Source organism: Anoplopoma fimbria, unplaced genomic scaffold, assembly GCF_027596085.1.
Source record: "Anoplopoma fimbria isolate UVic2021 breed Golden Eagle Sablefish unplaced genomic scaffold, Afim_UVic_2022 Un_contig_13569_pilon_pilon, whole genome shotgun sequence".
NCBI lineage: Eukaryota > Metazoa > Chordata > Actinopteri > Perciformes > Anoplopomatidae > Anoplopoma > Anoplopoma fimbria.
The window spans coordinates 30774-44834 of record NW_026554393.1 but is presented as its reverse complement, the minus strand read 5'-3'; the positions used below and the strand labels follow the sequence as shown (position 1 = coordinate 44834).

The 14061-nt window shown below is 39.3% G+C and overlaps 1 protein-coding gene across 1 annotated transcript; it reads left to right on the top strand.

Moving 5' to 3' along the window:
- The first annotated feature begins 2460 nt into the window (after positions 1 to 2460).
- LOC129088599 (U3 small nucleolar RNA-associated protein 4 homolog) lies at positions 2461 to 13033 on the top strand. The gene is given in 18 exon segments (XM_054595942.1): positions 2461 to 2545; positions 2727 to 2890; positions 3540 to 3728; positions 3856 to 3939; positions 4322 to 4439; positions 4616 to 4827; positions 4934 to 5105; positions 6190 to 6281; positions 6937 to 7033; positions 7154 to 7222; positions 9010 to 9149; positions 9420 to 9441; positions 9444 to 9575; positions 10680 to 10786; positions 10873 to 10968; positions 11122 to 11307; positions 11409 to 11519; positions 12768 to 13033. Coding segments are annotated over 17 exon segments (2103 nt in total). The 5' UTR covers positions 2461 to 2545; positions 2727 to 2731; the 3' UTR covers positions 12885 to 13033.
- Positions 13034 to 14061: the final 1028 nt, after the last annotated feature.

The following is a 14061-nucleotide window of genomic DNA, read 5'->3' as shown; positions in this document are numbered from 1 at the left end:
CTTTTTACTATGTCTCTTGTTTGCACTATCCTCTATGCTGCTGTAATCCTGTAAATTTCCCCGCTGTGGGACTAATAAAGGATTATCTTATCTTATCTTATCTTATCTTATTTCCATTTTGCCATCACATTAGAAAGAGAACTGCAGTAAATTGTCACAACTCTGTAACTGGAACCAAAGTGTTAGGCATTTTTGTTTGAAAAATCAATTGAGTAATTGTTTTCTGTTCCAGTTACAACTAAATTACACAACATGAAGTGCCATATACAGAAAATATAAAAAGATGGGGAGATTCATTGGAGCACATGGTCGACTGTGTAACACGAGCAACAGCAGGGAGAGTAGAGGAGAAATGGACCAACGTACAGGTCCAGAAAAAACATCTCAATACTTTGTAGTTTCCAAATTAACAGGATAAGAAGTTACTTTTATATATATATATATCCTCCCAGCTTCACACTGTTAGCACGGTTTTATTTAGCTGTTTGTGATTCAATACTAAATTACTAAAAACGAAAGAAAAACTCAATTAATTGCATTGTTTATTATCGTAAGTCATTTTCTAGCAAAATGCCAACAATTCTATGCTTCCAGCTTCTCTAATGTTAGGATTTACTGATGTTCTTTCTCTTCTATGATAGTGTTAATTAATTGACATGGATATACAGTAATATGATATCATGATCTCATCTTAGTGTAACTAACAATTTTGGGGTGCCCATATTGCTTTGCATATTTTTACATGTTAAAAAGTGGTTGCCACTGGTGGCAATCATAAGCAAAGAATTGGTTGCCAATTTCTCAAAAGGCTGGTTAGGTTACCCTTACTGTCGACTCCAGATTAGCTAGTTTTGTTCGGGGCCAATGAGTGTTTCTAAAACTCAGTTTGTATTTGAAGAGCGACAGTGTGCGTTTCAGTTTAGTTTACCTCTTTGGTGTAGAGCAGGTCTCCCATTATATTTCCTGCCAGACCAGAGTTGTGCCTGGAAACCATTTCTCCCTGCAGCTCTACCAGCAGCCATTCTGGAGGACTGCTGCCATCCACACTGCCCCTGCAAGAGCAGAGAGTGATGCACACTAACATCAACTGAGGATACCTGGAAAGACTTAATTTTAAAACTCCATAGTAATACAATGTCTGAACTGTAGGAGAGGGGTCTGACAGCTGGTTCCTTACCACCTGAGCCCTAAACGAAGAGTGTCACAGGAAACTGCCCTCATACATGAGCTACCAAATAGTATTCTGACAATGTTGCTGACACTAGACGGTACAGTACGCCCATTAGCTACTTTTCAGTTCAGTGTTTTGTCTATGGGTCATTCTTGTTATGCATTATATAAGAATATTATATAACAATAGTGACATGTTTAACAGTCAAGAAAACATATTGCCAACCTCAGGCACTCAAATAATAATCCTTAACAGTGGCCTGGGTTATATTGGTCTATAGGCCTAACAAGGTGGGAAATTTGAAGCTCAGTGAGTGACCCAGATGTAGATAGCTCACCTTCTACACATAAGTATAACTTTTATAACTGTATAAAATGTTTTTAAATTATTAACCAACTTTCTTTATAATTTACAGTGTGACAAATAGATGGAGATCATGAAACATGAAAAAGACATGAGTAAAAGTTTGTGCCAATCCTATTTTATTCCTTTAAGTTTCTTTTCAAAAAATGATGTCACTTTCTGAAAATGGTCTCAATGGAATTGGAGACACAGTCTACTTCTATATACATACAGTACCAGTCAAAAGTTTTGGACACACCTTCTCATTCAACTACTTTGAAGAATACATATTCTGGTTTGTTAAGCATTTGTTTGTTTACCACATAATTCCATATGTGTTCCTTCATAGTTTGGATGTCTTCAATATTAATCTACAATGTAGAAAAAAATTAAAAAATAAAGAAAAACCATTCAATGAGAAGGTGTGTCCAAACTTTTGACTGGTACTGTACATACATACATACATTTTTTTAAGTACTATTCATGTCATTGTTCTGTGTTAATGTGATTAATAATACCTTTACATTTATATTTTAAGCCATTTGTTATAGATATTCAACACATTTGAAAGAAATTATGAGGAAGTAATTCATGGGGACAGAGATGTTGCTGGACAAACATGACCCCTTGTGATATATTTAGGATTATCTTATTCACTGTACCCTTACAAAACTACTGCGGACGTCCTCCAGACATTATAAACTTGAAGTCGCCTATAAATCGGCAGAAATACAAATACATTACCTTATGACTATCTGAACCATCGTCCTGACAGATAGCGAAGACTGTCGTGTAACATTAACAAGATGAAATAGTACAAGAACACTAACGGATCCCAAAACAGCAGTTCTGATATCTCTAACCATGCAGGCTGTGTTTATACTCCGGCAGTATTTCCCGCGCAGTGAGATGACGTGTTTCCTGTTTGGGTGATTCGTTACCGGTTCAAAGGTTCTCAACGTGGCCGCTGATGTTTTCCAGCGTGGAGTTAAAAGCAAAGACAGCTTAGTGACCGTGGAGGTAAAACATCGGGTAAGCTTTTATTTTATGAGGGCTGTAAATACTGTAGGAGTCAAAAGAACCGATAGTTGTCTCTCGGTGTGTCTGACCTGTGAGGTTTTACATTTAGCTAACGGACAGCGGGTTTTAAGCTCGTGCTTTGCCGTCGCCTGCCCAGCTTCAATCCGCCTCCTGTTTGTGTTTTTCTTACTAGTTAAAATGGGTGAGTTCAAGGTGCACCGGGTTCGGTTCTTCGACTACATGCCCACCGCTATCCGAGCCATGGCGTTTAACAGCCGCACTGAGCGGCTCGCTCTGGCCCGGGCCGACGGAGCTCTGGAGATCTTCAACTTCGCTGACAACTACTTCCAGGAAAAGGTAAGGGAACTACTCAGAAATACCCCACACAGCCTTCCCACATGATCCACGTGTGTATGAAAAAAAAATCTAAAGTCATCGGCTTCATTCGGCCATCTGTATTAACAACCAAACAGCACTTTGAAGCAGACTGAATGAAAGAAGCTCCATGTGCTCGGTGTCTACATTGTGTGGGTTGATGACAGCTTTTTGTAAGGCAAGTTTTAAAGAATAGTTAACATTCAAACATAAATTGATTAACCACTGTAGTATGTCATGTATGTTGAATGACATACCATTCACTAGCATTCATAGACTGATGGCCGGGAGTGTCATCAGACACTACATGTCGTCATTCACCCATTCACTGGCTACCATGCAAAGAGTACAGAAGCCGGGATCGAAACACTGGTCCTCTGATAGCAGACGACCCTGCTCTACCAGTAGAGCAGAGAGTGCTCCTCAGTGCTCAAATCTCAAGACTCATTCTCCTTTCCATGCGCTTTGTAGAAGTTCAAAACAAACCACCAGACTGCTTAATTGGTCAATGGAGTTTTGCACATCACTGCCTCCCTTCAAGAGCTGGGTGTGAGGCTAGAAAGCAAATCTGTGTAGAGGATAACCTCCAGACCTGTTTTGTTTTTATTTTTATTTTTTTATTATGTTTCAGGTCATCCCAGGACAGGACGGCAGGGCTGCCGAGGCTCTGTGCTGGGTGGGCCGACGTCTGTTCAGTGCTGGTTTGAATGGAGAGATCACTGAGTATGATCTGGAGAACCTCAGGCCCAGGTACACGGTGGAGGCCTACGGAGGACCGATCTGGGCCATCAGCGGCAACGGCCAGGGAACACTCTTAGCGGTCAGTGAAGAACTTGTGGATAGTCCACGCCTGATGCTCAAATTATTCCGCCCAGGCTAATGTTTGGAATCTAGGTGACGAGCCTTCAGCTTTTGATAATTCATTGAATGGATGTTTTCCTTGTCAGGTCGGTTGTGAGGATGGGACGGTGAAGATGTTTGAAATACTTGAGGAGAGGATTCAGTTTCAAAGAAACCTTGACAGGCAAAAGGTAAGACAACGAGCTGATTCAGAAGTATTTCTTATTATCAGCTGGCAGTTGTGTTCATTGATACATCTTCATTCATACCTTTATAAATACACGCCTATGTCCAGATAATTACTCTTATTATTTTAGCTCCTGTATGTGACCAGTGTCCAAAATGTGGAAAGCCCATTTTTTTTTATCTAGAAACAAGAAAACAGATTTGTTCATGCTCAGTGTATGACAGCCAGTATGGACCACTGGTGTGGTTTTACCTTTGTGTAGTGATGATAATTCATTTTTGTTTTCCTCCAAGGAGAAATGAAAACAGACCAGAACTATAATGCAACAATGTGTTATATTTTTTCAATCAATTACAGGTGTGAAAGCCCCTTAGTGACATTCACAGTTTAATTATGTTTTATGTGATCTTCAAGGTCGCATTATATCTCTCTCCTGGCATCCCTCTGGTACACTGATTGCTGCCGGCATGATGGACATGATCAGAATCTTTGATGCTGAGACGGGTAAGTCGATACAACCCGATCCTGAACAATAGCACAGAGCCCACCATCAGTTAAAAATGGAACATTAGAAGATGATATTTGCAAATGTTAACTCTAAACTCCATGTATTCCTAAAATATCCCCCAGTGATAAGATTGTGAATTTTTATTAATTTTGTTTGCTTTTGTGGACTACAGGCCACGCCACACACAGGCTGCTGGTGGAGAGAGGTGTTGGAGCATCCAAGAGCAGAGAGGTGGTGGTTTGGAGCATTGCCTTCCTGTCTGACCACACCATTGTTAGCGGTGACTCTGCAGGAAAGATCCAGGTCTGGGATGGACTCACAGGAACTCTGGTCAGAAGTCACCTGGTCACCAAGTGGGATGTTCTGTCTCTGTCTGTTTCACAGGTAAAGTTTGTCACCAAAAATTAGGGCACAACTTCTTATCTGAGGGCAGGATAAGGTGCACATCCTCAGAGAAACAGTGATGTTAAACCTTCTTATGTTTTAAAAGGATGAGAGCAGTCTGGTAGCCGGGACGTCAGAGGGCACCGTCGTCCAGTTTCAGTTCATCTCCGCTACTGTGGACCAGCAGGATAAGGATTGGGTTCGAACCAGGACCTTTAAAAACCACTCGCATGATGTGAGGGCTCTCGTCCATACCGAAACTGCTGTGGTGTCTGGAGGTCAGTGTAAAAACTGCTGTTGGTCTATGATTTATATTTATGTTTAGATGCATACATACATGCATATACACACATACACTGTCTCTCATAGGTGTGGGGTCGCCTGCCACAGAGGCTTGATGCGTTACAGAAGCCCCGAAGAAAAACTGCTATCCAAAAGATGTAGAGCCCATATGCAAGCACCTTTGTCATTCATTAATGATCTAGTTTCACTTATGCTTTTATGCACTGGAAAAAAAATTCAAAATGGAAAGGTATTTTGAGGGAAGAAATTATATTCCCATCAGTCTCAGCCAGTTAGCCAACATTAGAATGCTACCACCATGAACACATATGCATTGTCATTGTGAACATATTGCTATACTAGCCTGAGTCTTTTGTATTTAGATCCGTCTCACCGAGCATGGCTGCACACTCTCAGCTCAGGTTTCGACTACACAATAATTTTGTCTTCTATTATGGTCACTGCGTCAGATTAGGTAATAATAGCAATGAATTCTTATCTTGACTCGGCCAAGAGAGTTTACAGACCACACGTTGGTCCCAGACCAATCAAAGCTTGCAGTCCATCATAACCCGTGTGATGTCATCAGAAAGTAGGTGCTAGAGTATGGCTTCTGGGAACAAGAACTTAAACAAACAGTGACGTCCATAGCAGTGAGGCGTCCCAGATGTTGCGTCTGCCGTTGTCCTCCTTGATACCCATAAATAATGCCCTTTTTTTGGTCAGCTGATATTGTGTAGTCTGAACCTGGCATTACTCTGGTTTAAACTATTCAGACTCTAAAACAGTTATTGATGGCATTCATCTTTTATCCAACATTATTTTAATGCTAAAGCATAGCCAAAGCCATCAATGAGACACAATAATGCCCTCTGATGTCATGTACAACACATAACTAATCAGATATGTGCATATCCTTATTATTGGTATTAAATCAGACACCATGTTTGTTTTTAGTTATGTCCTAAACACAGAAACATTTACTGCACAATGACATACATTCCAAAAAAATGTTTTATTACATTTTAAATGTGAACATATCATATGACAAGAAGATGTTGATGATTGTAATCCTGTCAGGTATGGACACCCAGCTGGTAGTGCGTCCCCTGTTGGACAAGGTGGAAAAGAACACCCAGGAGTCAGCGATGCGCAAAATGGCTTTCCCACATGTGAGTACATATTTAGTAGCAAAAAAATTCACCTCTCAGATTTTTTTTTTTTTTTTTTTTTGATCAATTCAATATTGACATTTAAACAAGGGGGTACATGTGGATAAAGTAGAAGAAGATAGTTGAAAATAGCCAGTGCATATTGAATGAATGAAAAGATCCAAAAGTGCATGTATGCAGAGACCTCCGTGAAGGGCCGGGTGTGACGTCACTCTGGCCGTGCAAACAATTGCGGACACGCTATCAGCAGTAACTGCTGTGTGAGAGCTTTGCAGTGGTGTGTCCATAACTCTCCGGCAGGACACACAGCTTCTTTTCATAGGATGGGTATCTTATGAAGTACTCTATTGATGTCTGTATCACTTCCAGGGTACTGGTATTTGTACAGGTATTTATACTGGCTCTGTATTTTCTTAAACAATACCTAGCTGTACCAAGAAGACTCAAGGTTGTAATCACTGCCAAAGGTGCTCTGAACACTTATGTCACTGGGATATTATTTTTATAATGTATTTGTAAAAAATTGAATCCTATGTTGGCTTTGTCATTATGGAGTATTGAGTGCAGATTGAAAGGAAGGGGAAAATATATAAAAAAATGTATATCATGACTGTTCCCATGGTGACATGCTTATCTCTGTCTGTCTCCCATGTAGAGAAGCCTGGTTTGTTGCGCAAAGAAAGCAGGACTGCTGCTCTTCCAGTTCCCAGATCATTTAGAGCTGTGGAGACTAGGGGAGAGCGACGAGCATGGTGAGTAAAACATTAGAATGCGAAGTGGCAAACAAACTAAAGGAGATCTAATGAAAAGGCACAACAGCTTTGAACAGTTGTTAAAGTGTATGAAATGTATTTCATTGTGTTTGATAACAGGAAAGCCTGGCGACAGCCTTCCTGTGAAGAGAAAACCAGAGAAACTGATCCAGCTGAAGAGGAAGGTGTGTCTTGATCTTTGTATTCCATTCAAAAACATGACATCTGTATGGCTCAGTGGAAGCTTAACTTCCTCTGAAACCGTCTGTGTTAGACAGGTGAAACAATCTCACATCGCTTTTTTTTTTTTATATATTATGAGGGGCTTTTGCATGTTTCGATACAGACAAATCTTTTTATTTATTAATTGATACATGATCAGCTTTATTTGCTAAGTATGTGGACAAATCGAAATTGACTCTGTTTTTATACTGCTGCTTTGTTGAGAATCATCAGTTCATCAATCATGTTGGCCAGAGAGCATACATATTCCAGATGTATAGAGGGGAGTGCAGTTATACAGCCCAGTACTCTGGTGCACTCCCCCCGTCTGCTTATCCTGAAAATCTAGTTGAGAGCTGCTGCTCCTACAACTAGTCTCTGCAAAACACTCTCCCTGGTGAATGTAATCGGAAAGGGAGCTGAAAAATGACAAAATAAACAGAAAGAAGTAGGCACCATAGAGTGTTCCGCAGTGGCTGCCATCCGCAGTGCCATACTGCTTTCATAATGTGAGATTTGGCTAAACAGCCATGCCACAATCGCAGCATAAGCACACTATCACTTTACAGTTAGCACAGTAGCTAATAGTACATGGATAGCACCTGATACTGGCTAAAACATCCATGTAAACAAATAGCTGTTTTTTTATGAGCCGGCTGGCTAATATAGATATACAGTACAGCTGTATATCTATATATAGCTACATAATTATGCCAGTTACAGTAGCTGTTTTGGTTTTCCAGTCTGCAAACACTGCTTGCATAAACCACATTTTCTGAGAAAAATCTTGACTAAACCCATAGTAAAGTTAGCGACTAGCTGTAGCACGCTGTTACCATCTTCATTTCCTGTCATCTCTGTACTGTCTATTATGTAATGAAGTACGTAGTGGTGAGCATAGTGAGCATTGCTAGAGGGACAGATACTTTTCTTTGAAGTTGGTGTAGACCAAAACGGTGATTATTGTAATATTCTCTTTAGCACACAATTGCTAATATTACTGTGTGAGCTGTGTAAATGGGCAAATACTTGTCAACTCATTTGTCAAGGCGACAACGTGTCAATATTGTGTTGTCCACTTGTTGTGCTGCCCGCTTTAAACAAACTATAACCATGTAGTTTTTTTATTTTCATTCACCTAATCTTTCTTTAACCTTTACAGCTTAGGCTTTTTTTTTTTCATCTTTCTCTTATCACTCAGCTTTAACCATATCTTAACCATACTACCTTTGGGATTTTTTCTTTTTTCTTTTAATGGAAGCACTTTAACTCAATTAATGTGAGTCATTCCAGCAACACCACAGTATGTTGTCATAAAAAGCCATGCCTACATACTCAAGGGGCTTTAGAGGCCATTATTGATAAGTTTGTGGTAATTTATGCTTTTAGTCAACATTGTGTATTTGGTATGCACTAATATCCAAAACGTTTGCTCCAGATGCTACAACTTGATAATGAAAACAAGTAAAATGAATTTGTGAAAGCTAATTGATGCAAACTTTTCCTGTATGAATCTGACCAAAATGTAGGGCTACAGACGAGACAATCAATCTACTTTCTCACACTATTGACTTTGTGTGATGAGCTTTTTTTCCATCATTTCCCCACAACAACAACAAACCTCTTTTCTAGTCTTTAAAAGTGGACATAGACCACCCCAGGAGGTCCATCCATGTCAGTTGACCTCACTGCCTTTGGTTGTTCTGTGCCTGTTTTATTTCATCTTTGAGTTTTGAGGATATTGAAACGGAAAGCTGACTGTGTGCTGATTTCTGCAGGGGAGGATCACATCTGCTGCAGTGCTTTGTCTCCATGTGGAGGCTGGCTGGCATACTCTACTGTCTCCAGTTTCCGTCTTTACAGATTACAGAACAACAACATCAGCATCGCCAAGGTGGGCTCCTCAACACTGACTGTGCTGCTCTGTATACTACTGTCTGGATCAGTCCTTGTTCACACATCAACGTAGTGATCTGTATATGGGATGTTAAGTAAACCCACACTAAACCTCACTAACTGGCTCACTCCAAGTCTGTTTAGAGCTTGAGCTAAATGTAGAGACATTGTATTTGTGTTTGAGGATTTCCGTGTTACACTGTAATAGACTGTGTACATGACCACGATGAAGCTCACTCTTCTCGTCTCCTCCTCTTCCTCCCTCTAGGTGTCCAAACTACCTAAGGACCTTCGCTCGCCCACCAGCTCTGCTTCTCCACTGACTCCTCCAAACTCTTCGCTTCCTCCAGCAATTCTTCAGTCATCGTCGTTGCCCTCAACCAGCCAGAGTGCAAATACCTTCATACGCTGAAACCCAAGTCAAGTGAGTCTGAATCCAATCACTAATGTTAATCATATTCGACAGAGTCAAAAAAGTGACAATGATTGTAAAAACGAGGGTCACTTTACAGTCATGTACCAGAATTTATTCCTGCCACAGTCTATTCAAAATGATTTACTAAAATTATTAACACCTTCTTTATTTCATCTTTGTGTTTGCATTATTTTGGATTTGAATTATAGAAGTATGTCTTTAACTGTACATATACGTAAGAAAAAGGTATGTTTTCAATAATGTATACAAACATACTTTTATTACACAATAATTATGCAATGTTTTTGTGTGTAAAGTAAGCCTATAGGTTCCACTGTATAAACCAAAGAACATAAATATGTCTAAATGTAAAAACAGTTTGAATTGAACCAGGTGACATGTTGTTAGTGTTGAACAGTATAATGCTAACCCTATCCTGGTACAGTGGACAGCACCTGCTCTTCCTTTCTCATCTCCAAACAAAAATACTGTATCAATTTAGGTCATATTGCCCACCCACTGACTTCATAAGCTTATTAAAACAATTTCATACAAATGTCTAATAGGATAAAATGATGAAGTGATGAGCCTTTGGAGATACATGGATGTAAACTAACATGACTGGTTGTCGGAGACATACAATAGTCATTCTGTAATTGTAGTTATGAATTGGTGAAGAGAGCGTGTTAAAGCTAGAACGGGCTGGTAAGTTGCTCTTAAAATCATAATGGAAGAAATAAAATGTTCTTTTAATGCAATCACTGTACCTTAATTAGTGTGCTTCATTTACAATAACATCCCCGTAGAATCTAGTCGGACAAAGTCAAACATGAATACTTTAAGGTTTCTTAAAGGCCATTCAGTGTTGTCATCTACATTCATACACATATCCACTATTCAAGATAAATGTGTTTGTTGCATTTTTACGAGACGTTAAATGTTGCCCCAGATGTCAAGTTAAATAAAACAAACTTTTTGAAAACGTAGTGCCGTATACTACACTATAATCGTTGACGCAAAGTGAAAAGTTGCACCACACACAATCACACCACTTAACCTAGCACCCTGCAGCTTTCTGTTTTCTAAAGTGTTGTGTGTGTGTGTGACCTCCAGGCTCCAGACAGCCGGTCCACCTGCTGTTCCCCAGTGAGGATGGCAAATGGCTCGCTACAGCAAACACGGACTGCGAGATCCATGTCTACAACATCGACAAGCTAAAGGTGAGTTTTAACTCTATCTAGGTAAAATATAATCATTTTTGCTAAAGCAACAACAGTAAACTACCAATGTCCCTTTATGTTTGCAGCATCATTGTACGGTTCCAGTGTATGGCTCGTGTCCCACTGCCATAGCCGTCCACCCAACAACCAGCAACCTTGTTGTGGTGCATGCTGACCAGCAGGTAACACTGCTTCAGACTCCGTTATCTTATAAACCATGTGCTCTGCTCACCACATTATAAGAGGACCACACAGAAAAGTTTCTTAAAGCTAATATTGAGATAGCTTCAGGTCTCCTTACAATGCCTGTGTCCTGCTGTGTGTGTGTGTTGCAGATATTTGAGTACTCTCTGGTGCAGAAGGAGTACACAGAGTGGAGTCGGAAGCTGCAGAAACAAGGACTGCACGCTCTGTGGCTGGAGAGGGACACCCCCATCACCCACGTCGCTTTCAATCCTAAAAATCCAGCTCACATAATTCTGCACGACATGTTCATGTTCTGTATCATCGACCAGAGTCTGGTATGTGAGCGCTTGTTTGAACTGACACCTGTCTGCCACGTCCATACACAAGTAGTGATGACTGTTGCTTTATGAGCCTGTTGTTGTGTCTCCACATACAGCCCCTACCTGAAGCAAAGAACTTGCTCTACAATCAGATGAAACTGAGGAGTCTTCCTGAGCCAGAGAGGATCAGACACAGCCACGCCTTCAAGATATGCAAGAATTTCCAGGTACGGTTACCCAGAGCACAGTGGAGCTCTACTTTAACTGCTGCACAATTCTGAGCAGGGATTCTGACAGATGCTGCTCAAAGGACTGTGTTGGTGGGAGCGTGTTTAACCCTCTGAAACCCTTTAAAAAATGTCTCCGTTTGTCATAGCAAGAAGTGGTGAAAACAGAATTTATTGTCAGATTTTCAACTTTCTGGCAGACCTTAAACACATCATGTCTACAAACAAAATCATTTTGTTCTACATGTCTCATTTCAAATGTCAATGTTAATCCATCTGCAATGACCACATCTAGTAAAAAAACATTAGATTCAGCTCCCGTCAATAGGGATAGGCATGATTGACTTGGCTGAGACAAACCGTTGCGTCACAAAAACGTTGTGAAACTGCGAACGAACTGCAGGCTGTTTACACAGAGCACAGAGGAGCTGACAAGAGATAATGTTAATAGTTCAATCTGTATAGCATTTGAGCCTCAATTTCTTTTTCCAATATTGCTTGTGGGCACCAATTTTGTAAAATAAATGATCGAAGTAGCTTTCATAGAGGTGAAGCTAGATCCTCGCAAAAAACAAGATCATGCGAGAATCGAGGAATAACATATCACAAGAAAATTCATCTGCACCACACCATTCATTTATTACGTTTTTGTGTAGATTTTTCTGTGATCTAAATTTTTTTTTTTGGTAGAGATGTTGCATTGCCATTTTATTCCATCCAGATTCCGATACCTGTACATGTTATCATAGTACCTATCCGACACCTGTGTATTAAAAAAACTATATATATATATATAAAATATATATATAAAAAAACAAATGTCCAATCATCGCCATCCTGAAGAATAATTTCAACTGCACAGTCAGTGTTGACAGTCAAAAACTCCAAATGTTTTCTTTATACTTCATGTCATCTATAGCTGTTTGCATAAAAACACATAATTCAAATGAATAGGAAATAAATTATTGTTTTCTTTTTTGCTGCTTTTCTTTTTATGTTTTTTTTTATGGCGTTAGTAGTTTTAAATATGTACTATAAGCTGTTTAGAGCCAGTGCTAGAAAGAACAGGTCATAATTCCCTCTCTAATATCTACTTTATATCGCTGTGAAGACATTTGCCTTCAACCTAAAACCATAACCTTTAAACTACCATCATTAGGCCAGTGTTAACGACACTCGGTAAGGTCTGCTTTCAAATAATCAATATTTATCTGATGTGTTTTGTTCTCCTAATGATCTGTCCTGCAGCACCTCATGTGTGTGAGCTTACTGGAAGACCATTCTCTGGTTGTAGTGGAGCGCCCCCTGCTGGACATCATGTCTCAGCTGCCTGCACCTGTCCGGCAGAAGAAGTTTGCTACATAAAGGAAGAAAAGGTGTCTCAGCCCAGATGTTCATGGATCGTTACTCACTGCAACGCCCACATCTAAAATCATTTTCAATGAAAGTGTTCATGTGTCACCACTTTGTAAAAAATACTTTGATAAAGTAATAAATAGAACAATTTACAGTTATTGTTGTACAGTTTGGATTTGTTGATTTATTTATTTCTTCATACATATATATAGATATATACAGCTCTGGAAAAAATTAAGAGACCACATCAAAATGATCAGTTTCTCTGGTTTTACTATTTATTGGTATGTGTTTGAGTAAAATGAATTACTACTGACAACATTTCTCCCAAATTTCAAATAAAAATATTGTTATTTAGAGCATTTATTTGCAGAAAATGACACCTGGTCAAAATAATAAAAAAGATGCAGTGTTTTCAGATCTCGAATAATGCAAAGAAAACACAAGTTCATATTCATTTTTAAACAACACAATACTAATGTTTTAACTTAGGAAGAGTTCAGAAATCAATATTTGATATATCTTTCATCCCAAAAACATCACCCGTCTAAGCCCCTCCCTCTCCTCCTCAGTCGCCGAAACACTCATCCATGCCTACTCCCGCACCAGAGACAACATCACATAGGGATTCTCCTCATTACATTCAAAGCCCTTCACATCCCCCAGCACCTCAGACATTCCCCGTCACTCGCCACTTTAAAAACTGCACTCAAAACTCACTTCTTCATTTTGATTCAAATCTGCTATAACCTGTGATGCTAGTTAAGTATGTTTTTGTTTTGTTTATTACTGTTATGTCATATCTCTGCTTTGTTTATATTGTTATTGCTTTTTTATTAAACCTCTGTTATATATATTGTATATTTTTGTACATATGTATCTTAGATTGATATACCTGTGTAAATACTTAATCCTTTCCCTATCACGTATATTTAGACATTTAGTGTGACAGCTTTTCAGCTGGAGTCCTTTATGAAGAACACTATTAAGGGAGGATACATTTTAACTGGCATGTTCCTTTATATAGCATTATCATCTTTATGAACAATACATTTCTTAAATTTTTATATATGCAGCCTGGATATACTATTGGTGCAAGTATTTGTTATACTATGTATTTCCTTACTTATATTTTATGATTGACTATTTGTAGGTGTGGTATGTCACATGTTTGGATATGCATTAT